General features: G+C 48.8%; 1 protein-coding gene across 18 annotated transcripts in view; it reads left to right on the forward strand.

Annotated features, from left to right (window-relative positions):
- The window catches only part of ZMYND8 (zinc finger MYND-type containing 8), a 135,275-nt gene that overhangs the window by 18,516 nt on the left and 91,361 nt on the right, over positions 1 to 25,398 (forward strand). For 16 of the 18 annotated variants that reach the window (XM_042930767.1, XM_042930768.1, XM_042930770.1 and 13 more), the window contains exon 2: positions 3,394 to 3,464. In XM_042930767.1, coding sequence (XP_042786701.1) covers positions 3,394 to 3,464 — 71 coding nt within the window. Of the gene's footprint in view, positions 1 to 2,239; positions 2,467 to 3,393; positions 3,465 to 23,116; positions 23,742 to 25,398 lie in introns of those variants that run through there. The other 2 variants (XM_042930763.1, XM_042930758.1) reach the window with 2 other exon arrangements.

Here is a 25,398-nt window from a genome sequence, read left to right on the forward strand (position 1 = left end):
GAGTCCTCAGAATTAATAATCAGAAGGCTTAAAACATCCTGGAGGTTCAGCGCTTCATATTCAACTTTTTAATTCCTCTTTTCCAGTGCATGCAGGTTAAGAAGTCAGCCGAGGTTTTCTTGCTCAGGCACTGGGGGAGAAATCTTTTATTCTTTCTGGGACCGGATGGGAAAGTCTTGGTTGTATTTGCAGAAGCTGCTGCTGTTTCTTCTTTAATTGCCTGAAATGTATCAGTTTGTGAAATCCACAGGCAAGTGACTTAGGGTAACCGTGAGTGAAAGCGGTGGGAACATATATATCCTATACAACTAGTTGATGGTGTATTTTCCTGTTGGGGTGAAAGGCTGTAGTTTGGGTTTTCAGCTAATTTTTTACCCTTTTCTTTAGCTGGCCCCCTGCCTCCTCAGTGGACCTTAAAAAAAAAAAAAAGTAATGTCAGTTTTAAACAAGGACTTGTTGTTCCATTGTTTTTGATTTAAATAATTGGGGTTGCTGGAAGCTAGCAGATAGGAAAGATGCTGTATATTTTTTAAGACTTTCATGTGTTAATGACAAGAGTTCAAAGTCTTTTCCCTGGGTGCAGCTGGCTTTTCTTTTTAACAATTAGTATTTGACTTTTTTTTTTCTCCTCCAAATGACTGAATAGTTTTTAACCTAAATTGACCACGGTCTGTGGGGGGGCATTCAGACAGGTACAGAGCTTTTGATGTAATATTCATAATTTTCCCCCTAACAACATACTGGTGCTTCACACTAAACCAAAAAATAAATAAATAAATAAATAAATAAAATAACAAAACAAAACAGAACAACAACCAAGAAAACTGAGATCAGTGGTGTAGAAAAAAGGAAGTCCCTTTAGATGTGGCTATTCAAAATGACTCATTTTGCATTCTGGTCTTTGCTCTTGTAAACGAAGTTTTTTCCCTTTTAACGCATAGACACTGCAATTTCCTTTAGTCAAATGCAAGTTATTGTATGTCTGTGTGCGTTGCAAGTACGTGCACGGGCTCCCTTTGAAAGGGCGGCTTTGCTGATCTGCGAGAAAGATGGGTTTTCTGAAATCATGCTTAAAATCCTTGGCTGAAGCTGGTGATGCTGCTGGTAAAGTGGGGTGAATATGGTGCCCACTGGTAATACTTGGAAAGATAAAGATAAAACAACTTCACTCACCCCCCCCCCCCTTCCCCGCCTTCTGCAGCAGCAAACAGCCACCACATAACTAGTTTGCATTTTCCTAGCTTCTCAGCAGCATCCCTGCCTGAAGTACTCTGCGCCTCTGGGCTGTAGGAGGCCAAATAATTGTTCTCTTGAATGCAGTCCCTCCTCCATGATCAATACACCTTTGAATGTTTTCATCACCGCAGAAATCCTTCAAGTGGGTTTTGGGGGCTCTATTCTGCATAATCGTTTTCTCACTGTACGTTTTGGTTGGATCCCAGCTGAGTGTTTTCTCTGTCACTCAAAATAGGGGATCAGTGGCAGTGAGTTTAGGATTTCACATACTTCATGCTAGAGAGGGAAACGGATTCTAGTTGTTAGAAAGATCAAGGTTGCTGTTTGTTCTCTTTGGGTTGATCAGCTCAACTCAGATCATCTCTGAGAGCTGCTCTGGGTGTTTTACGCAAATGTATTTCCAGGCACCCCAAGCAAGAAACTGTCAGCAGTATCCATTTGGACAATATGTGTGTGGTTGCAGGCAGAGTGTCTGTGTTTCCCTGTTGAGAATGTCTGTCTCTGAAGTTGGGAGTAAAAAGGTAAACGTGCTGAAATCACCTTCCACAAATCACCCTGGAATATTGCATGTTAGTGAAGTGTTTACATCGAAGAGTCTGTTTTTGATGGAAACCGTTTGTGACAACATGCCCGTTGTTTCTTTGGTGAATTTGTGTCGCGGGCTTTCTCTGCAGATGCTATAAGTGAAATTGTTAATAGGGTTCCATATCAGTGAGCAAAGTGTGTTAATATTCCAACCAATTTCAAACTACCTCTCTTTATTCTCTCTGCTGGGACTAGTTAAGTTTGAGGTGTGCAAGTTCTTCTAATTTTCTCCTGGGCCATAATTTCTTCCTTTCTGTCTGGTTCTTATCCTGAACCCTCTTCCCTTATCAGACATGGCCCTCTCCTAAATCCATTTCTGTGGATCCTGAGGTTCCAGGCCATTTTGGACTCCCCTTTTGTCACAGTCTCAGGCCACAGAGCACAGAAGGGACATTCTGATCCTTCCTCTCTCACTCAGCCTTCCACTCCAGTCCTGGCTTTGAGTCTTCCAAATGGAAAATTCCAGCCATGTCAGTTGGTGATGCACCCATTTCTTCATGGTGAACCACAGGCTGATGGGATTGCAGCTAAAGTACTTCCTCGGATTCATATCACTTCATGGTCACCCTGAGTGCTTGGGAAGTTCCAGCACCTCGAACATTTTGCACCTGCTAAAGCAGAACTCTACTGGCTTGCCTGGGAGAGGTGTGTGTGTGTGTGTGTGTGTGTGTGTGTGTGTGTGTGTGTGTGTGTGTGGTTCCGGAACACATGAAATGGTCTGCACTCTGTTCAACAGGAGTTCCAGCCGAGAGAGTGAGAGAAGAGTCTGGTAGACCTTCCCAGCCAAGGGGACTGCTCCCCCCCAACCCCCAACTCAGCCTGTCTTTTAAATAATCCTTCCTCATTCCACTTTTGTGGTGGGGGATAATTAGTCACAGCTCAAGAGTGCTGAATGCTTTCTCTGAGCCATGCCTGCTACTGAGAGGAAACATCCAGGGGATGGGAGTGTGGGTACCCCAAGCCCAATTCCTGGGACAAGTGCTAGTGTTTTGAATGAATGTTCTGAGACCAGGCTTTTTGCTTCTAACCTGGGCATATTTTTTCACTTTGCAATTTCACCTATATATTTTTTTCACGTTCCTGCCTCGTCGAGAAATCCTAAGATTTAGCCGAGAGGTCTGTGTAATGCTCCCTGCCTTGCAGAATTCAGAGATCAGAACTCAGGGTACCCTGTGAACCACCTCTAACCTGAACCCAGTGTTAACAACAAGACACTTGTTTACTTGTTGGCTGGGTTCTCATTGGCCCTCAGGGGCAGATTGTAATTGTGTGTCTAAAAAAAAAAATTTTTTTTTTTTTTTTTTTTTTTTTTTGCATCCCCCAACAGCATGACAACTGGAATAGTAATTTGACTTAAAAAAAGAACAACCTAGTGGTTTGAAAAACCCCTTTAGGAGTCTTAACACTTTAGTTTGAAATCCAACGTGGGTTTTTTGCCCCCCGCCCCTCAGCCCTGCATAAGGATGGGGGATTGGCTTAAATGCGGGTTTGTTGTTAGAACTTCTAAATAGCTGCCCCCATGGGGCAAGTTCTCAGTCTACCTAAACGTGAACCTAATTTGCTCTGTTTCAGCTTGGCTGAAGAGGAAATAAAAACAGAACAGGAGGTGGTGGAGGGCATGGACATCTCTACTCGCTCCAAAGGTGAGTAAAAATCTTGTATTATCTATTCCAGAGCAGAGGAGGAAATTGGAATTTCTTTTTCTAGTTGTTGGAGTGCAGCGAAGTGTGGCTTTCGGATCCGAGGCTGTAACACTCCTCTGATTTTGAGAGGAGGAACCTTTGATGGATGGACCTAATTTGTGGAGAATTCCCCTCCTTTTGATTCCCTTTCCCTTGTGTGTCTGTATAGGTAAACCGACCTGTCCCAACAGTAAATTTTATGTGTGTGTCATGACTGAGGGGGAGGGGCTGGCTCCTCTCTGCAGGGTGACTTTCAGGAATTCAGAATTTAAATACAGCGTGTTCTAGAAGCAATGGGAGTATCCAGCTGCTGCTGGGTTTCTGATTTTAATAACAGGCCTCTTTGGAATCACAGAAGTGAAACAGAGTCGGCCCACTTCATTGAAAAACGGTGGTCTTGGTTAGAGATACAGAGGAAATGTAGGACTTTCTGGAATGCTGGGGCCAACCTTTGCATTTAGGACAAAATTTAGCCAATTAGAGCAACCATGGGTTTATGTTTTAGTTCAGAGTCCTGCATCAGACTCTTCAAAATCTTCTAATTGTGAGATTGGTGCTTTTCATTTGGTCTGTGTGAGATTGTACGAGGCTTCCCAGAAGAAAGTAGTTATTCACTTTTGCCTTCAGGGTGTTTTCACGAACGAGCTACTGCGATGTTTTCCACATCTTTGATTGATGAAAATGCTAATCTACAAACTTAATGGTTGTACCAAGGTGGTGTTATTCCTTCAACAAGTCATTGAGTGTCTGCTCTGAGCTGAGGGTTATAGGGGAGGTGAGAAAGGCTGGAGAGGTTATTGCAGACTGCCAGGAAGATTCTAGATCTTTCTAGACTCCAGCTAGGGAGCATAAGAAGAAGTGGCTCCCTAGAGGCACCTGAAAATCAAAGCTTATTTTTATAAGATACCCCTGTCATTTTGGGCAAAGTGAGGGTCAGATAGTGACTCTGGAAGTGGAAGCTGGCTGTTGTTGGGGCTATGCCTGACAGATGGGGGGGGCCCCAGCATGGTTCAGGGGTGGGGATGGTGAGGAGGCCAGGCTGCTTGAGCGTGCCTGGGGGTTGGAGCAGACCCAGGATTTCGGGAGGTTGGGCCTAGTCTGCGGGGCCCTTCATCAACCCCCTCACCCCCTGCCATCCCTGTCCTGGGCTAGCAGCACCTCTAATGGTATGAAGAACTGTGGGGGAGTTTTGAGCAAGTTTTCAGAACTTTCCTGAAGAGGTGTTTTGAGACGGTTGTTGATGAGGGAGCCTCTCCCAGTTCCCTTGTGGTCAGAATGGAACGTGTGGAGAAAGCCCAGAGAATGGGTCCGGGTAGGGTGGGGGGTGGGGTGGGCCAGGGTGGGGGTGACTTTGTCCTCACTAAGCTCTTCACCTGCACAGTTTCAGTCTTTGTGCCTCCACGTTCTTATCTTTATTTATTAAAAACAATTTTTTTATGTTTATTTGAGAGAGAGAGAGACAGAGACAGACAGAGCATGAGCGGGGGAGGAGCAGAGAGAGAGAGGGAGACACAGAATCCTAAGCAGGCTCCAGGCTTTGAGCTGTGAGCACAGAGCCCGACGTGGGGCTTGAACTCATGAACCGTGAGATCATGACCTGAGCCAAAGTCTGATGCTTAACCGACTGAGCTACCCAGGCACCCCCACATTTTTATCTTTAAAATGGGATGTTGGATAAGATTCTGAGATTCTTTCCACCTTGGGCATTTCTTGTAGAAATAATGCTTACTGACAGTTTGTACCAGAAGTCTTTTCTTGTTGAGCTTTCTTCCAGTCCCCTTAGGAGGTGGGAAGTGTTGTTCTCACTTTGCAGATGAGGACACTGAGGCTCTGAATGACAGCATCTCACAGGGAGCAAATGTAGGATGTGGTCGAACCGAGGCGAGGCTCTGCCACCAAGGAGGCTCTTTCTCCCTGGACACTCCGCGCCTGGAATGTCCCATAGCCTCGTTGTGGAGACTTTTCCAAAAGCGTCAGACTTGGGGATCGTCAGCCTGGGTGGGAGGCTCACTTTGCTCAGGCCTCCCCACCCCTTACCTTCTTTACAGACCTCCTGGGGGCTCCCACACCTTCACCAGGTCGCGTCTCCAATGACTGTGGCGCCTGAAGTGGTCACTCTGGGGTGACCACTGTCCCTTGCTCTCGTTGCCCCACTCTGGCCCTGTCCCTGCCCCTGCAGCAGCTAGGGCGCTCTTAGAAAACAGGTCAGATCTTGCTCATCTTGCTAACTCCTTCCACTGACCTCCCAGTGCCCCCAGGCTCCAGTTGGAGGTCGCCATGACCTACCTACCTGGGTCAGGCCACCTGCCTTCTTGAATCCTGTGACCTTCTGTTCCCCTCTACCATTTCTCTCCCTGACTCTGAGCAGCCCTGCCTCCTTCCCCTCCGGTCCCTCTTGGGGCCCCGTGTGTCCCGTGTCCTTCGCTGGGAACATGCTACTCTGGGTCTTGCTGGCTATTTCTCATCTCTCAGATTGATCTCAGACGTCCTTTCCCGGAGGCCTTCGGGGTTTATCCAGTTCAGAGGAGCCATTCCATCGTTTTCTGTTATATTTTTAAAAGTGGTTTCTAATTTTAGAGCAGTTTTAGATTTCCGGAAAGTTGGGAAGACAGCGACAAGTGTTCCCGTGTCACCCCTCCTACTCCCCACACGCATACTTGCACACGCACCCAGATAGCTTTTCCCCATTATTAACATCATACGTTAGCATGGTGCATTTGGCACAGTTAATGAGTCTGTAAGTTTGTACTTTGTTTGGCTTCCCTTGGTTTTTCTGCGGACGTCGCTTTCCTGTTCTGAGATCCCACCCAGTAAACCGGGTTATGTGTAGTTATCGTGGCTCCTGGTCTCCTCTTGGCTGTCCCAGTTTCTCAGACTTTCCTTGTTTTTGATGACCTTGATAGGTTTGAGGAGTACTGCTCAGGTATTTTGTGGACTGCCCCTCGACTGGGATTTATCTGATGTTTCCCCTGTAACTAGACTCTAGTGGGCTGGGATTGCAAGCTTTGGGGGAGGAGGACCACAGAGTGAAGTACTGTTTTCAGCACATCACATCAAGGGTACATGTTACCGATGTGGTTTATGGCTGGTGACGTTGACCTTGACCACCTGGCTGAGGTCAGGTTCGTTAGCTCACCACCCTCTTGTGCTATGCTCTTTATTAATGAAATCATGAAGCCCACCCACACCTAGTGGGTGGTGAGTATACTCTACCTCCTTGAGGCCAGAGCATGTACACAAATTATTTGGAATTCTGTATGAGAGTTATTTGTTACTTCCCAGTTTTTTGTTACTCATTTATCGCAGCATGGACTCAATTATTATTGCTGTTTTAAAAAAAATTTCCTTATTTATTATTTTTCCTAAAAGTTTATTTATCTTGAGAGAGAGGGAGAGAGAGAATGTGACAGTGAGTCGGGGAGGGCCAGAGAGGGAGAGAGAGAATCCCAGGCAGGTTCTGCACTGGGACTTGGGACTTGATCTCACAAATAACGAGATCATGACCTCAGCCGAAATCCAGAGTGGGACGCTTCATGGACTGAGCCACCCAGACGTCCATGGACTCGATTATTTTAAACCTTGGGTTGTAGTCCGATACTTCTTAGTTATTTTGTTGATCAAGATGTTCTAGCTTTAGGAGGTGTCTGGCTGGTGCAGTTGGTGGAGCGTGCAACTCTTGATCTCGGGGTTGTGAGTTCAAGCCCCACCGTGGGTGTAGAGATTATTTAAAAATAAAATCTTAAAAAAAAAAAAAAAAAGAAAAGGTTCCAGCTTTGGCCATTGAGCACTCTTTCAGGTGATTCCTGTGTCCCTTTGACATCAGTGGGGTTTGTTTGATTGACTGAACCCTTAATTACTTTTGGCCACTACAAGATGTGCTGGGCTCATCTTGTATATTTTCCGCCTCGTCCCTAGAGCTAGCCATTTCCCCAGGGCACTCTGGTTCCTTTTATTGGAGAGTAGCATTGGAAACCAAGCTCTGGGTCCTCAGTGTGCTTGTTGCTATGGAGATGTCTTTTTTTGTCTTTTTTCGGTCCTCTCGGCCGACAGAGCAAGGAGACCGCGTATACTGACCCGTACGTATACACACATCTATGAAGATTTCCCTCTGTGTCTATGTTAAACTAAACATGAGTTTGTACGCTTGTCTCAAATTGTGAGCCATGACCACGTGGATCATTCCAGACTTCTCCCCTCTTGTCTATAACTTTTTCACTCCCGTACTGAGAAAGCTGTCTCTCACCATCTGCCATTTGGTTACTATTTTCTGGTACATTTTAAATCTTATCATTGATGTACAGCTTGGTGAACTTAAACACTTGTGGGACCACAACCCAGATCCAGAGACTTGATCATTTATGGTGTTCCAGAAGGTTCCTCAAGCTCATTCCAGAGTTTTTTCATAATCCTTGTTCATGACCTTGTACCTTTTTTTTTTTTTTTTTTTAAATGTTTATCTATTTTTGAGAGAGAGATCGGGTGTGAGCAGGGGAGGGGCAGAGAGACAGGGGAACAGAGGATCCAAAGTGGGCTCTGTGCTGGCAGTAGGGAGCTCTATGCAGGGCCTGAACCCACGAACCGTGAGATCATGGCCTGAGCCGAAGTTGGATGCTTAATCGACTGAGCCATCAAGGTGCCCCCTTATTTATTTGTTTATTGATGGTCTTCTCTGCTGAAATGTAGTCTCCTTCTCTCCCCAGGTCCTAGACCGCTATGCTCAACCACCCCTTCCGTTTGAGAAGCTGGGAAGGGTGGCTTAGAGGTTTAAAAAAACCTCTTCTGGAGCCACACTCCCTGGGTTCACACTCTGGCCTGCCCCCTGCCTAGCTGGGTTATTCTTTGTGGCTCAGTCTCCTCTTATCCATGGGGAGGGTAAAGCCAGAGAGTTGTGGTGAAGGATTAAATTTGCTCACGCACACGGGGCACTCAGAACTGGGGCATGGCACGTGCTCAGAAATGTTAGCCAGGATTACATCCAGCAGGAAGAGGGATGAGCTTGGATTGATAAGCCTGTCAGGTGAAAGCCCTACTTACCACGTTCTATGACTTCCCCCAGTTAGAACCTCTAGGGAAGGGGGTGTGGAGACAGATGGGGAAACCAAGCCCAGACTGTGAGGAATTGTAGGCTTCCCGACAGGCAGGCTTGGGATAGGGTTGCCATCCTCTGGGCCTCTATGACATTTGAAGAAAGCTCGTCTGCAGCCAGTTTGGCCTGATTTTCCCAGGGCCTTTGGGGCCCTTGCTGTGGTGAGGAAACCATGAGTGGGAATGGAAGGGGTCACCTCGTTTTGAGGGAGACCTTTCTGCCCTCCCCGGACTGCCTTGGATGGCTTTCTTTGTGTGGAACCGAGCTCCTGTCTTCCAGGGTTGGGTGGCCAGGTGACTGGCTGCTCTTGTGTCTAGAGCCTTGGGTCAGGTGAATAAGTCGCATTCACAGAGGCCTGAAGTCACACTACTGGGTTGCTCACGTTCTTTTTCTTCCTTTTTTTCATGTTTATGTATTTATTTTGAGAGAGCTCGTGAGCGAGTGGGCGAGGGGCAGAGAGAGAGAGAGAGAGAGGGAGAGGGAGAGAATCCCTAGCAGGCGCCACACTGTCAACAGAGCCCAGTATGGGGCTCGATCCCACAAACCATGAGATCATGACTTGAACTGAAATCAAGAGTCCTTGGACACCCAATAGACTGAGCCACCCAGATGTCTGGCTCAGATTCTGAGAGCTGAGGTCAGTGTGGTCAAAATGGCGTGCTCGAAAGGGCTGACTGGGACAAAGGCTTGTCTCTCCTTTCACTCCTAATTATCTCTCAGTCCACGGTGGGATGATTTGGATCCATCGGACACGTACTTAGTTCTCCAGCCCGCTTCTCTTGTGGTTTGGGAAATTCAGTGCTTCAGTCCCCAAACGACATCACTCGGTCGGTCACTCGGTTGGGCTTTTTTGGTCGTGAGCCGCGGAAGTCGGTTCTAGTGGGTCGGAGCAGGAAAACGATGGACTGGAAGGGGGTCACTTGGCTCATGGGGTTGATGGGAAGGCTGGAGGTCCGGGGCTGTTCTGGGGACAGAGCCAGTTCACCGTCTCCTCGGGGTCAAGAGAGGGCAAAGTCCTCTGGGAGAGTCGCTCATCTTGTGTCATGTATCTGCCCTTTGGCCAGGGAAGGGCTGGTGTCTGGACCCCTGAACCCACCACCTGCCCCCACCAGCGAGGAGATAATTCCTCAGGAGCTGATATGGCCATTTGGGCATCTTGAGAAACGACACCATTCTTTCCCACTTGCAGGTGGAGAGCAGGCCGTGAACTGCACTCTGCTTGGGAAACTTGGAAACTCCAATAATTGGCCCTCGGTTCTTTAATTCTATCCCGACATCTAGTCCATACGTCCCTTCAGATTCTCTAACTAAATTTCACTTTGTACACCCATGACACGTACTCATTTATTAACTGAGTAATTCCCAAGCCAGTCATTGCCATTACCCCAGCCTTGGCATTTACCGGAGTGTTCTAGTTCTCTGGAGACCAAGCTTTCGAGCTTTCAGGATGTCAGGTTGACATTTGTGTCCGAGGATAATGATCTGCTGAGAAGATACCAGGTGTGTTTACCTGTTTTGTGTTTTCTGAGTACTTACTAGGTGCCTGGTATTCTATGCAAATTACTTCATTTGACTTTTCTAATCACGCTGTGTTGTTCTGTTACTCCCATTTTACAGTGAAGGAAACTGAGGGGCGGCGGGATTCATGGAGTCGCGAAGTGGAGAACCGGGGTCGGGTTTGATCTTTGGGTTTAAACCTGTGTCCATAGCCGTGAGCTCCATCCCAAGGATGCCAGGTCAGATGTCTGTAGGTAGATGAGTGAGATTAGCTGGCTGCACCTAGGGGTGCCAGGGCCTTTGAACAGGAGAGTGCCTCCTTCAGTAATAGGGGAGGATGCATCCCTCTGACTGCTGACCAGCAGGAATATTGGCTCAACGGTGTTGCCAGGATTTTTCCACCCCCCTGTAAGAATGCCTGACTTTGAAATGCGGTTTGTGCAGGCCAGTTTCTCAAAGACCACGCACGAACCCAGCGACACATCTCTGGGTCAGGAGTGGCTTGTCAGTTTGCATTCTCTGCACGAGACTGGTCACAGCACAGCTCCTTGCAGGATATTGGCCACACTGTGTATGACTCAGAGCAAACCCCTCCGAGGCCAGGGATCTGAAGTCTGAAAGATGATGGTCTCCGTGAGTTCACGTCTCCGTACAAAGGCTCCCCTGTTCGGGCCGCGTCGCCTCTTCTTCTGCCGTGTGTGCATTCTGCGGTAACGATTGTGGTGTGTGCGGGTGCCAGGCTGCCGGAGCTGAAATCATTTTTAAAAATGTCTGTGTAATGTCACCCGCACGAGGGAAAGAGCCGCTTGGAAACCGTGCACAGATTCAGCGGAAGCCCGAGATATTAAAATCTTGACAGTATCATTCTTGCTGAGATTTGCCTGGGTTAGGGATATGTTTTCTGAGACAGGATGTTAGAGAATAGACAATTATAGCAATTTGCTAACCAGCCCCAGACCTGAATTAGTACAGGATCCTGGTTCTCACTGTTGTATGTAAATTAAGACTGTTTCACAAAGGGATTGTTTATGAGGATGGCAATGAGATAGAGACCTTCTGTCATTTTTTTTTTTTCCCCCCAAGGAAACTCTTTGAGAAAATATAACCAAAAACATTCTTAAATCACTGTAGGATGCAGAAAATGCTGAGAATTTTCTTTTGAAAAAAAAAATGAGCATCAGTATTTTTAACTCTATTCTGGCTCTTGGATAGCCTGCAGCGGAAGACATTTATTTGTGAGGTAGATAACTACCAGATTGTTCCTCTCCCAAGAAGGCTTAAAACGTCCCAGAACTCTGAAGATGTTGGATAATGACTTTCCAAATGAGAAATCTACCTTCTCTCGGCCAGCGGAGCATCCGCCATGCATCTGTTCATGGGATCCTGTCTCCCCGTCTGTGCAATTTAGTTTTTGTGGTTCACTTGTGGAAAACTTTGTGTTGGCCCCCCCCGCTTTTTTGGGGGGGCCATTTTGAATTTTTTTTTTAAAACGTTTATTTATTTTTGAGAGAGAGAGGGAGAGACAGAGCATGAGCAGGGGAAGGGACAGGGAGAGAGGGAGACACAGAATCGGGAAGCAGGCTCCAGGCTCAGAGCTGTCAACATAGAGCCTGACATGGGGCTCAGACTCACAAACCGTGAGATCATGACTTGAGCCGAAGTCAGTGCTTAACCGACTGAGCCACCCAGGTGGGTTTTTTTGCCCCGTTTTGAAGCCTGACCCATGCTTTATGTTTATGTGACTCTTGTTATTCTATAAGACTGTGATCTAAGATAGACTTTTCAAATTTTTTTTTTCCAACGTTTTTTATTTATTTTTGGGACAGAGAGAGACAGAGCATGAACGGGGGAGGGGCAGAGAGAGAGGGAGACACAGGATCCGAAGCAGGCTCCAGGCTCCGAGCCATCAGCCCAGAGCCCGACGCGGGGCTCGAACTCACGGACCGCGAGATCGTGACCTGGCTGAAGTCGGACGCTTAACCGACTGCGCCAAGGCGCCCCTAAGATAGACTGTTTTCAACTTTGATAAAGAACTGTCTCCTTTTCTTTCTCCAGATGCCTGTAGAACTCTCGTTCCAGGTCTGAGGCCTTTTAGAGATCCTGGCTTTTTTTTTTTTTTTTTTTTTTTCCTCCTGAAACTTTCAAATAGGTTTGCTCCCTTGGTGGTTGGTTCTTCACCATCGACCTTTGGGGTTGGGGGAGAGCAAGTTTGGAAAGCCCACGTCTCACAGTGGGAGTTGAGTGCAATATTACAGGGCCCTCCAAACCTCCACCCCAAGTTCCTTCTACCCACCTCCAGCTTTCCTGGGAACCTAGAAACCCGGCATTTCACAGACCTTTAAAAACAAGAACAAAAACAAAAACTTTATTGAGCTATAATTCACATAGTGTACAATTCTCCATCTTAAGGTAGACACTTCAGTGGTTTTTAATATGTTTAGAGTGTGGTGCAATCGATTTTTAACATTTTCCTCGTCCCAATAAGAAAATCCCCCCCCCCCCCATTAGTAATCACTCCCCATTGTCCCTTACCCCAGTCCTGACAACCACAAATCTACCTTCTATCCTTGTGGATTTACTTATTTTGGTTGTTTTCATCTAAATGAAATCATAATAGCATAGGACCTTTTGGGTCTGACTTCTTTTCCTTAGAATAATGCTTTCAAGACCCAGCCACATTGTGGCCTAGATTAGCACTACGTTCCTTTTTATGGCCGAATAATGCTGTATCGTGGATATACCACATTTTTATCGTCCACTCATCCGTTCGTAGACATTCGACTTGTTTCTGTGTTTTGGCTCCCCTGCATGATGCCGACGTGACGATTTTGTGTGAGTTTTTGTGTGGGTGTATGTTTTCATGTCTCTTGGTTATAGACCTAGGTAGGCGTGGGGTTCCGCGGTCCTAGGGCACTTCTGTTTAACCTTTTGATGGACGCGTCGACTTCTCAACACGTTAAAGTCTCTCCCAAGCCTGCATGTTTTCTATTAGTAGTTCTTCCTGTTTCTGGCCTCTTCCTCCACGCCAGGTTTCTTAGGAGAAGCGTCTTTATTTGTGTCTTGGTTTCCTCACCTGCCCATTTGTCACTTTTGTCACCGAGCTTCCTGCAGACTCCATGTTGCTTTTTCTGGTGGAGGTTTTCGGGACTCATTTACCTTGATCTGACAGGTGTGTGGGCCATTGCTGTTCATTCTTCTCCTGGAAACATCTCTTCCTTGGCTTTTTTTTTTTTTTTTTTGCCACCGCTGTCCTCGTTCTCCTCCCGTTTCCCTGGCACCCTCGCTTCTCTTCAGCCATTAAATGTTGGCGTTGTGGAAAGCTTGGCCCTGTCCTCTCTCCCAGCATGTTCTTTCCCTGAGTGATCTCGCCCACATCCGTAGCTTTGTGACTCACACATTTTTTATTTCCAACCTAGATTTTTCCTGAGTCATGAGGCGGAGAGGGCCAGCTGCCTACCTGACCTCCCTACCTGTTGTTCATGGGTGTCTCAAACTCAGCAGGTCCCATCTCAACCTGTTCTCCTGCCCTCCCCGCTCCACCCCAGCAAAACACCTGCTTCTCTACCCTGTCCGATAAGCTAGTATTCTGCCATTTGGCTAGGCCAGAGATAGGGGACTTATTCTAATTCTTCTGTCCTTTTGCCTTTTTTGGTGTCATTTTCTTACAATATTATATCCTAAATACCATTCTGTAGGTCTCTTAACTGGTCCCACTGTCTCTGTCCCGCCCCCCCCCCCCCCCCCCCCCGCCCCCCAATCTTTCGGAAAGGAACATCCCTTCTGACTACCACTTCCTACTTTAAACTCTTTTCCTGTTCTCTTTTAACCTACTTTAAAGTGCCTTCTCCGTAGTTTCGGATGAAGATCACAACCCTAAAATCCGCATGTGTTACCCCCTGCCTACCGTTTCAGCTTTTCCCTGTGTTCCCCTTTTCTGTCTTACTTGGGACACACCTACCTTCTAGATTCCAGAGCCACAGGGTCTTTGCTCAGACCTGGGAGATCCTCCCCTCTCCTCTCTCCTAACCTCCCAACCCCCCCTGAATCTAACGTTCCAAATGAGGGTGGGTCCTGCCTTTTGTTTTTGTTGATCCTGCTGTGCCCTCTGCCTATTTTATTACCAGTGTGCCTGTGCTGGTTGCTGTGCAATAAATATTTATTTTGAACGAATGAGTGAATGGCTTGACTTTGTCTATCAGATGGATAGAACTTTTATCCTGGAGAACGAAGTAAAAACAGCCTTTCAGCTAGAGAGGGTGGCTTTGTTTCCAGCATAATCCGTGCCTGGAAATAATTACCCAAGCTCAGATGTCTGCTCTCCCTGAAACGATTGGTGGCCTGTCTTTCTTTCCCCCCAGGGATACAGCACTCTTTGAAATGCCCCCCTTCCCTCTGATTTCTTTCCTTCCCGATGCATTAATACCACTTCTGGTAGGGCCCTTTCCAAAACACAAGTCCGATTGTCTTGCTCTCCTGCTTTAAGTTTCCAAGGGCTCCTTAAGACCACAGTCTTGAGCAGAGATTCAAGGCCCTACTCCCTCCCTGTCCTTTCCAGGCTCTGGTCAGCGTCCCTGCGGAACCTGCCTGTTGCCCTATACAGCCTTCCAGCCCGAGTGTCTGTCTTGGGATATGCTAGTTCCTCTCCTGCTCATTGCTGGGGCACACCTTTACAGATCCTTCCAGACTAAGCTAAAGCCCTCCTCACTCTGGTCCTCCTTCATTGGAGCCCTTTAGCTTCCAACGTCAAAATCACCCTGGAAAGTCCCTTAAATTTGTCCATGAAAGTACAGTAATCAGCTCTGGTCAGGCATTCTTATACATACTAAAGGCTTGAGAATTACCAAGCCAGGCTAAGGGAGGAATCAAAGACAAGGCCATGCACCTATTTCTAGGCATCAGGCATTACGCCTTGAAGACACCTGGCAAATTCCTCAAATACGGATGGGTGGAAGATTCTGAGGTGTTCTGCTGACTCCACGCCGGCTCTCGTCTGTTTAATACAGAGTTCCTTACAGCTATGCTGTTTGCTATATGTGGCTCTTTAAATTTACGTTAATTAAAACTGTAGTTGCACTGGCCACATTTCAGTCACCTGGTAGCCACGTGTAGCCGAGGCGATTGCTGTCATTATAGAAAGTTCTATCCGACAGGGCTGCTGTGTAGCTTTCATACATTGGCGGGTGCCGTGCTGGATGCTGTTGGTGAAAATAACCCAGTCAGGGATTGGCGCAGCCCAGAATATGCTGAATAAACAATTACATCAGAACTGAAGTTTTGCTTGATCAAACCTCCTGGGGGCCTCCCATTTTTTGAAAAGAGAGAGCATGGCCGGCTCCCTGTGTTCTCAGGTTAGCATTCTTTTTTTTTTTTGTAATGTTTGAGAGAGACCAAGCACCTGCACCTTGGGAGCGGGGGAGGGGCAGAGAGAGAAGGAGACCTAGGATCTGAAGTGGGCTGTGCCCTGACAGCCAGGAATTCACGCAGGTCGAACTCACGAACCAAGAGATCCTGATCTGAGCCGAAGTAGGATGCGTAACCGACTGAGCCGAGGTGCCCTTCCGGTGGGCATTTCTTATTCGCGCTCCACTGAACTGCCTTTTTGCCAGGCCCTTTGGCATCTTGGAATACTGGTGGGGGACAAATACCATAGGATATGCCGGGCCACCCTCTCCCCAGCCTCCCAAATCAACCCTGCATCGTAGAATTCACTGACCTGTGTGTCAGTAGACGGATATGGGCACCAGGTCTCCCTCTCAACTCTGACCAACCTGGTGCTAGCGATTTAGAGTAGCTGCTCAATAAGTGTTTTTAGAAAAAAGAATCTCTTCCGAAGATTACAGACTAATTAAGGGAAGAAAATGGATTATTGGATTTTCCTTTCAAACGATAAAGGCACTGCCTCTTTGAGACATAGGCCATTCCAGGACCCGGAGAGGGTCCTGCAGGACAAGCCAAGAGGATCCTTGGCTTCCTGCAGGATAGAGATCAAACACGAGCTAGGAGGAAGCAAGAGCAGAATTAACTGAATAGCATGACTGGTAGAGTATAGCAGGCGGTGTATCCGGGAGACTCAGAAAGGGAGAGGTGAGTTAGGGGTTCGCATTGGAAAGGGGTCCAAGGTCCATGTTCCTTCAGGAATCCAGGGTAGGAGTCTATCAGAGAGTCAGGTGAACAATAGGTGGTGTTCCATAAGCCACTGAAGGCAGGGGTAGGGATGCCCGTGCCAACCAAGATTTGTTGGAAGCCAATGTCCTCGAGCTCGCTGCTTCTTAGATGGTATGAGGTGTGTGGGGGCCTAGGACGAAACTCAGAATGACTCGTTTTCATGCTTCCCCCTGGAGTGGAAACATAGCTTCTTGGGTTTACTCAGATGTGGTGAAATACGGAACGGGAGGAAAGGGGGGCTGGCAGAGACACAGCAGAGGTGGAGCCTTTCCAAAATGGCGTCTCTTCAGCTTCCCTATCTTATTTCCAACAAGCCAAAATATACGAAGAAAAAGCTAAAAAAATCTGTAGCCAGGTGTAACCAGTGTTAACGGTTTGGTATATTTTCATTTGCACTTTACCCCTCTTGTAAAAATATAAACAAACTTCTATTCTAGGGGCAGAAAACTTCTCTTTTTTTCTTCTAGATTCTTAGGCCAGTCTAATAATTTAATTGATACAGGACAGATTAACAGGATGAAAACAAAGAGAAGTTTAACAATGCATACATCTCCTGTGTACATGAGGGAGACCCAGAAAAACAGAGTAACTCCCCACAATGGCCAAAGCCAACACCTTAAATACCGTCTTTGGCTAAAGACAAAAGAGGTTGGGGGCGGGGAATCCGTTATGGGAGTCACCAGGAAAAGCACAGCAAACAAGGGTCAGGTCGTTATGCAGATTTAAGTTGTTGTCTTCCCCATTGATAAGAGTTTCTAGAGAGTTAGTCATTCTCATCTTCTTGGTCCGGCTAGGAAGACGTTCTTACAGATGGAGATTTTTCTTACACATGTAAATGTCTCTTACAAAAGGGTGATTTTGATTTGGTTTTCAGAGCTGCTCTCGAGTTTGCAGTTTCTTGAAAATAACCAGCCTGAGTTAATCCTTGTGCCAAAGAGACGTATTTTGGGGTGGCAATTCCTGCTTGACGGAATGCCAAGATGGTACCATGACGGGGTTGAACGGTCCAGAGCTTGGCTGCCCCAGCAAGGCGCCCTTTCTCTCTTACCCCAGTATTTGCCTTCTTGCCTTTTGCTGCTCTACTCTGCCTTGAAGAGACTTTCAAGGTTAGATTATTTCATTATCTTGACAATTAAGGAATAATGGAGACCTTGGTATATGGGGAATCTTGTGTTCCATCCTAAGGTGTGTGTGTGTGGGGGGGTGGTCAGCCTGGAGGATTGTTTCATGTGGAAACGGGGACCCTGTGTGGCCAGATATTCTGTTTTTGTTTGCTTTTTTTTTTTTTTTAACGTTGATTTATCTATGAGAGAGAAAGAGAGAGAGGGAATGCCTGTGCTCAAGCTCGCACAAGCAGGGGAGGGTGCAGAGTGGGAGGGAGACAGAATCCGAAGCAGGCTCCGGGCTCTGAGCTGTCCGTGCAGTCCGATGCAGGGCTCAAACCCAGGAACCATGAGATCATGACCTGAGCCAAAGTCAGACTCTAAACTGACTGAGCCACCCAGGCGCCCCTTGTTTTGTTTTAAGAGAAGATAGTCATCTGGATTTATTCTAGATGTGGTTTCACCCAATTTAAAAATACTGATAACTAAAGTTGTAAAAGTATCAGCCAGCTGTGAGCGGATCGAATTCACCCTATGGTCCTTCAGTGGGCTACCACTGGCCCAGGCCATGGCTGTAGCCACCCCTAGACTGGTGTCCTGGCGATTCCTCCCCATCTGGGTCACTGGGTAATTACATCAGCTGTCACTAGAGCCCCCTTCCTAATAAGGTTGATGTGGGTTTGTCCTTGACCTCTTTAACCGTCTTCAATAACCCCCTATCCCCACTCGGCAGTCCGGGGACTGTCTTTCAAGCCAGGTTGCTGTTCCTTGAGTTGGGACCGGACACCCTAGTAATTGGTGGGGATTGCTTGACAAATATGTTATCTTTAAAATCTAGACTCCTCTCCAGGCTGTTGAGATGCTGACGCTTTGAGCGGCCGGAGAGAACGAAGATGGAGACCAGACAGAGCAGATTTGGTTTCTCTTGAATCACGCCCAGGAGTGGGATGGAGGGAAGATGAGCCAGCCAGGCCCATACTGCTGCCTTCACTAAGGGAAGTGCTCCCCGCGGGCCCTGGCATCCGATTGCAGGGACAGAATTGGTGCATCCTGGCGAGGATTAAGGGAGGCATTGAAAAGAGATCCTCAGACTTAAAAGGGTCTGATGAGAAAAAGGGCAAAGAATCTGGACTAAAAAATTTGGTTAAATGGTCATCACACTGGGGGGTCTCCCAGTGGGGAGCATGTTTTCCCTGGAGAAAGTCATCCCTCCTTTTTAACGCTAAATGATTCTGAGACTGTCTCTCCTTGAGAAGAATGCAGAGTTGGGAAGTAGGTGGCTTGTGAAAACCTCCTGAGTTTCCCCCCCTCTGGTTTCACAGTAATTGTGTTTAGCTGCATGGCCCCATCCTGTTTGGCATATAAATCCTTACTTAATCCCCTACTTTTGGAGAAATGGACTCTTCAGGCAAGAAACAAGAATGGCTGAGGGGCGCCTGGGTGGCTCAGTCGGTTGCTCATCCGACTTTGGCTCAGGTCATGATCTCACGGTCTGTGGGTTGGAGCCCCGCATTGGGCTCTGCGCTGACGGCTCAGAGCCTGGAGCCCGCGTCGGATTCCGTGTCTCCCTCTCTCTCTGCCCCTCCCCTGCTTGTGCTCTGTCTCTGTCTCAAAAATAAATAAACATTAAAAAAAAAAAAAAAAAAAAAAAAAAAAAAAAAGAATGGCTGAGTACCTGTCGAGAAGGGAATTTCCCCTCTAGTGTTCTGGTGTTTCTCTTTCGCACCCTGAGATGGCCAGGTTCCCTTTTGAGCAATCTTCCCTATTGACCTCACAACCCTCCCGTCTTCTTGGACTTCGGGGAGAAATTCTTAGACCAGGGAAGAAAAACGGGAGTTTCTTGTGAGTCACCTCGGAGCTTTGTTAACACTGTTCCGTTGCTCATTTACCTGGTCAGATGTGTGTCCGCGGTGATGCCTCTTGAGCCAAGCCCAGAGCCGGGCCCCGTGCCATGCACGGGGCTATGGCAAAGAACTGCCCAGATGGAGCTCACATTCTGGAGGAGATTAGAAAAAAAAGTGAAACAGCAAAAGAAGAAAATAATTTTCGACAGTTTTCAGCTAGAGGTAATCTCAGTGAAGTCAATCGCGATCACACACCCACACCCACACCCACACCCACACACACACACACACACACACATACCCGAACCCACGTTTCAGAATGATAAGGGGGCCGGAGGGTGATGTTTGAGCCGAAAGCTGAAGTTGCCAGGTACGGGAAGATTGCACATAGAACATTCTAGAGGGAAGTGGCAGCGAGTGTACATGAACTTGGCTCGTGTGAGGCCATTGTGGTTGGGTTCAGTGGATGGAAGAGGACAAGTGAGCGGGACCAAATGCGGCAATAAGTCTGGATGGGATGTTGGGCGCGCCCAGCGAGCCGCCTCGGCGGGTTTTACTCGGGGGCTGCCTCGTCTTATTTAGGTTTCAAGAAGGCTGCCTGCCGTAGAGGGCAAGTCAGGAGCCCTGGTGCTCGGATCAAGGTGGCGGCTGTGGCGGTGGGACTGAACGTGAACGGGCAGAAGACGGGCAGGGAACACCCTTTCTTTGCAGAGCGCTCGCTGTGTGTCAGGCACCACGTAGACTCTAACTAACCTGTGCGGTTGAGCATCCTTAATACATTCCGCGGATAGCTAGGACTCTGAGGCCGGCTCTCTCCCAGGCTTCAAGAGCCCTGTTTGAGTAGGGGCGAGAAGGAGGAGTCCCAGGACAGTTCCGAGGGCCACCTGGACTGTTCGGGAGGAAATCCTGAGCCCTGCAGGGATTTTGAGCCTGGCTTGGTTGAACCTGTGCCAGCCCGTGAACGTTTGGGTCTCTCTTCATTGCACACTTTTTTTTTTTTTTTTTTCTTCTAGAAACATTCTGGGAAGAGCTAGTCTGGTGCGAATCGAGGTGAAGGTACAGAAGGATTCGGGGAAACTGGCTTGAGCTTTCTGGGCTAATGTCTTCTCTCTGCCCTGGCTCCTCTTTCCCCCATTGGGGAACGATAATAGTCATAACTGGTGGTGCCTGTGACATGTGACACCTCCACTTGGCACATATTGTCTCGTGTAATTCTGAACCCTTTTAGAAAGATCCTCATTGTCCTGGCTGAATCCACTGAGGCACAGAGAGGCCGAGGAGCTTGCCAGAGGACACACGGCTGGTAGCTCTTGCTATCAGACCTCGTGGTAGGGCTGTGGAGCCCACACACCGAACCATAGAGCTGGCTTGACGCTCGCCCACACCCAGCATGCCCTCAGTGATAAGAGAATTACAAGGTGGTGCTGACGACCACAGGGAAGAAAGACCCTTGACTGGTGTAGTTCGGGGCTTTGGAGAGGGAGTCAGCCGCAGGGGAGTCCCCAGCATGTCTTTGAGCCTTTGAGCACATAAGTGACTTTGCTTTTCTGAGCCGCGTCTATCAAATGGGTGCAGAAACACCATGCCTACGCTCATGGGATTCCCCAGGGGCTCCATCAGGTAGCGCCTCAATAAATGGTAGGTGTGAATCACACGAGCCCTGTTTGGGAAGAAACTAGAGAAATATTTTCCTGGCTACACCCTCTCTCCTGACGTGTATTATTCACAAACTCCTGGTATTTCTCCTGCTCAGCAGCTTTTTGCCTGTGTGTAATCAACCCGGTTCTTACTGAATATATTCCATATTCATTCTTTGTTTACCAGCCCCTTCATCATGGGCCTGTTTTTCTCCGGGCCTCAGTTTCTTCATCAGTAAAAGGGGGATACTCAGTACCTACCTTCTCACAGAACCATGGTGAGGGGTAAGTAAATTGCTGTTTGTGTTTAGAACAGTGCCTCCCAGATAAGTGGTCAACGAAAGGCATTTTTAATACAATAACATTACTATTATTATTTTCTCTGGCAGTCTTCCCTCCAGGGCAGGGACCTTCTGCTGACCATCTCCCAGGTAGCCGAGTTGTCTTGTTCCTCAGTGACTGTTGACCGACTGGTTCCTTTGTTTTCTTCTGTTTGAAATGTGCAGTCAGGGCCACCAGGTGAAACATTAGGCATCATTTTCCTTCCTAGTGGGTGCAGATGCCTCTGTGGGTGGTGTATTTACACAAGGTTGGACTTGCCTGGCAGCTCACTGGAAGCTTCTTTAGCCCTGAATTTCTCAGCCACGGCTCTGTTGACGTTTTAGGCCTGATCATTCTGCTGTGGGTCTGTGCTGTGCGCTGTAGGGCGGTTATTAGCACTATCCATGGTGCCCGTGCACTAAATGCTTCTAGCGACTTCTTTCTTTTTCTAGTTGTGACCACCAAAAATGTTTCCTGACTCTGCTGAGTGTCTCCGGGGGAGACCTGGCGAGGACTCCTGCTTCACCCTGTTCTAAACACCTGAGCCCCCTAAAAATGGCACCGGATAGGTGCTGGGGGCATGTTCTGAGCTCCTCCTGTATGCTGGGCCCTGGAGATGCAGATGTGGCCCCTGACCAGGGCAGTACGTGGCATGGAGTGAGAGCTCCCTAAGTACCATTTTCATCCATAATTGCATAGCCTCTTGAAAATACCTTAAATAGTTTAATACCCGAACAGAGTCAGAAAGAACTGAAAGATGAACCCGGTGTTTCCCTTCTGTCCTGGTTGTTCCCCCAGGGCCTTTGCAGACCCAGAGCCTACACAGCCCCTACTTCTTCCATTCCGGTCTCTTTCTGGCCTTTTTTGACTTCGATTTTCTTACGTGTCAGTACATGAAGAGATCTCCTCTTCATTCCGTTTTCTGGCTGCATGATGATTTTTTGCATCTCAGTCTCCTGCTGGTGGCATCGAAGTTGCTTCCCGTTCCCTTGGCTGTGCCGATGTGTCATCCTGTGCCCTTCTGAGAGCCGGGGGTGGGGTGGGATGGGGCGAGGGGAGGCCAGGCCACAGGATACATGCTTAGAGCCAGCGCAGTATGGGGGGCGTTCTGGGTCTGAAATCTCTGCTTCCTCAAAGGACCACGATGAGGTGACTGTCCAGGGCCTTGTCCCCTCTTCCCCAGCATCTTCTAGAGACTTTTCCTGTTTTCACGAAAGTGACCTTCGAGAGGCCAGACCCACGCCCAGGGCGTGTGAGGAACGCTGCCTGGTTACCAGTGGCACCTTTTCCCTCCGCCCCACCCGAGCCTCTCTATTTCCCTTTTCTTCTCTCAGCCCGCTGCGGGCAGAGCCGCCTTTTTACCTGAATTGGCTTCTGATGGCTGTAATTCCCCAGTTGCAGTTTGAAAGCCACCCACCAGCACCTGAGCTTTCTAGAACCTGAGCTGGGCCAGGGGGTGGGACCCAGCTCAGCCTGGATAAATAATGCAGACGGCTTCCGCGCCAGCACTGCTCCTCCTGGGAGCCCTCCCTGCGGCCAGCTACGTAGCAAAGGCCAAAGGCAACTGGTTACTCCACACTTTCTTTGTGGTGACTTGGCAGAGTTAAGGGCCTCAAATATGTACACCCGTCAGACGCACTCAGCCTTTTGGGCCTGGGCCCGCTGGAGGGGGGTGGGGTGGGGTGCCGCGGTTTCTTGCGCGGGGCTGGGCCCTGCCTCCTCCTGCTTTGTGAAATTTGAAAGAGCTTGGCATTCTGGAACCAGGAAATTCCTGTTGCGATGTTGTCATTTTTCCAGAAGTCCTCTTCCCGGCTGAGGGGGAGGAAAGGGCTGGGTGGTTGCGATTGCCTCTAGTTGTGGAGGGCACAACAGTGAATTCATTTGTAAATCAGCCTCTTTTCCCTAGATGGCAGCAATTTCTGGCCCGCCCGGCAGCGTTTAGAGGTTCACCTTTTACATATGAATGTGCCGCTTCGTCAGCACCCCTGCATTATGTCGGGAGAGAGAGAGCGCTAGAGAGAGCCGAGCCCCGGGGTGTTGGCAAGATGGCTTTCTCATTTCTGGGAGAGGCACGTCCGAAGTAAAGTTAATTAATCTGAAAATTATTGAAAGTAAACAAACGCCTAAAAACACCTTCCCGTTGCAGAGCGCCACGCTCCCTCCTGGTGGTCTCATGTAGCCAGCAGAACAACGGCAATTTGTTGTGTTTATTCGCATCCGGTGAAATCAATGGCCCTTCGGTGCTGTGCACTCTGCAGGCTTCCAGCCTAGCCGGGCTGCTGGCTATCGAGGGTGATAAATTAGAGCCGAAAGCCTCACGGGGACAAGCAGGCGCGGCCCCTGCCTCAGACTGCCTGACTGCAGAGAGGTGAGGGTGTCCTTGCCGCGCTGGGCCACCTAGTGCGTCCGAGACAGGAGCTGGCCTGGTAAGTGGTGACTCTTAGCCTGTCCTCTTTGCTTCTTCCTCCTCCCCCTGGGAGAGGCTGCTGAGGATCCGGAAGCAGGAATGTCTGCCGTGTGTGAGCCTCTGTTCTCTTTCAAAGAGAAGGGAGGCCCTCAGAGCAGCCCAGCTCTCTCGATGGCAGGTAAGCGCCCCTTCCCAGGGTTACCCGGCCCTGGTTTGCTTTGCCCCCGAGGCACTCGGGATGGACGACCTTTTCCCCAGGTTGAGAATGACCCTTTTGTTCCACGGCCTCATTTCCGAGTAGGTCTTCCTTTTCCCAGTCTGGGTGAGAAGTTCACATTCTCAGGCAGGGAGAACTTGTAGAACCCCGGTGGCCTTTCCGGAGGAGGCCCCTCAGGCAGGCTGCAGCCTTGTCTCGAGGGTTCTGTGGTTCTGGGCATTCAGTGTGTGACCAGATTAGTCGTTTTCGCTCGTGGCTTGGGTATTCTCTGCTGTAAGGAAAATGTTACCCCCTTCTCATCCCCGTCCACTGCGCCCCATTTTCATTTCTGCTCTGGGTGAGGGAAATTTCCAGGCTTTGGTTTCATGATGATGTACCTACCAGCAGGAAAAGGCCCTAGGGTTCCCGGGTTCCTGGGGAGGGAGGCCTGTTTGGGTACCTGCTCTGGGTCTCGGGGCAACACGTGGAGACGATTAACCATGTTTGTGCTTTGCCGTCTTCTGGGAGAGCAGCGAGTGACCATGTTTGCAGTGGCCTGTGGAGAGGGCCGGCTGTGACCGAGAGCGCTGTCCGCGAGTACCCTCCGAGCCCCGGCCAGCGCAGGCCTCTGCTTTCGGCCCTGCCTTCGCGGCTAAGGGGGGCAAGCCGGAGGTGGAGAAGTCCTGTCCTGGGCCCGTTCCGTGTCCGTGTTCTATAGGCTGGCGTTTCCGTAACTCTGACCTTAATGTGCTCCTCTGAGAAAACAAGGTCTGTTTTTGCAGCAGGAGGGTTGGGGATGGAGGAGGGAGAGGAGGAGGAGGAGGAGGAGGAGGAGGAGGGATGATTGCCGGTTTGACAAAACAGCTATCATTTATGGAGTGCTTACTCTTTGCCAGGCCTGAACTTCTTTAATCCTTTTGTAACTCCTCAAGGTACCATGATCTCCACCCTCCAGAAGGATAGAGGCACAGAGAGGTTAAGTAGCTTCCTTAAGCTGCACCTCTGGGCATAACCACTGTGGCACCCTGCCTGCACCATCTGCGGCTTGTTTTTTTTTTTTTTAATTTTTTTTTTTTTAAGCATTTATTCATTTTTGAGAGACAGAGACAGAGTGTGAGTTGGGGAGGGGCAGAGAGAGAGGGAGACACAGAATCCGAAGCAGGCTCCAGGCTCCGAGCTGTCAGCACAGAGCCCAACGTGGGGCTTGAACTCACGAATCATGAGATCATGACCTGAGCTGAAGTTGGACCGTCAACCGACTGAGCCACCCAGGCTCCCTGATCTGCGACCCGTTTTATCAGAATGCGTGCCCCGGCTTCCGAGTGCGGTGGCCAACTTGTGGCCACCCTACCTGTGTGGCCCACGATGCCCGTCTCTGCCTGTTGGTTGGGTTTTTCCTCATTCAGGCCCCACAGGCTCACTGTCCACATTGAGGAAATTTAACACCCACCAAAACACACCATGAGGCTGATCCTCATGGGGAAGCGTTTGGCCTTTCAGCTGGGGCCCTTTTCTCTCTCCAGAGGAGACAATTCCCTGTGATGGTGTGTCATTTCCTAGGCTCTGGAGAATGTTGAGGGCTGTGACTCAGGTGCCGGATGTGGGTGGGGGTGGGGGTGCCTGGTGTGCCCGGGTCTGG

Source organism: Panthera leo, chromosome A3 (genome assembly GCF_018350215.1).
Source record: "Panthera leo isolate Ple1 chromosome A3, P.leo_Ple1_pat1.1, whole genome shotgun sequence".
NCBI classification, from domain to species: Eukaryota; Metazoa; Chordata; class Mammalia; order Carnivora; family Felidae; genus Panthera; species Panthera leo.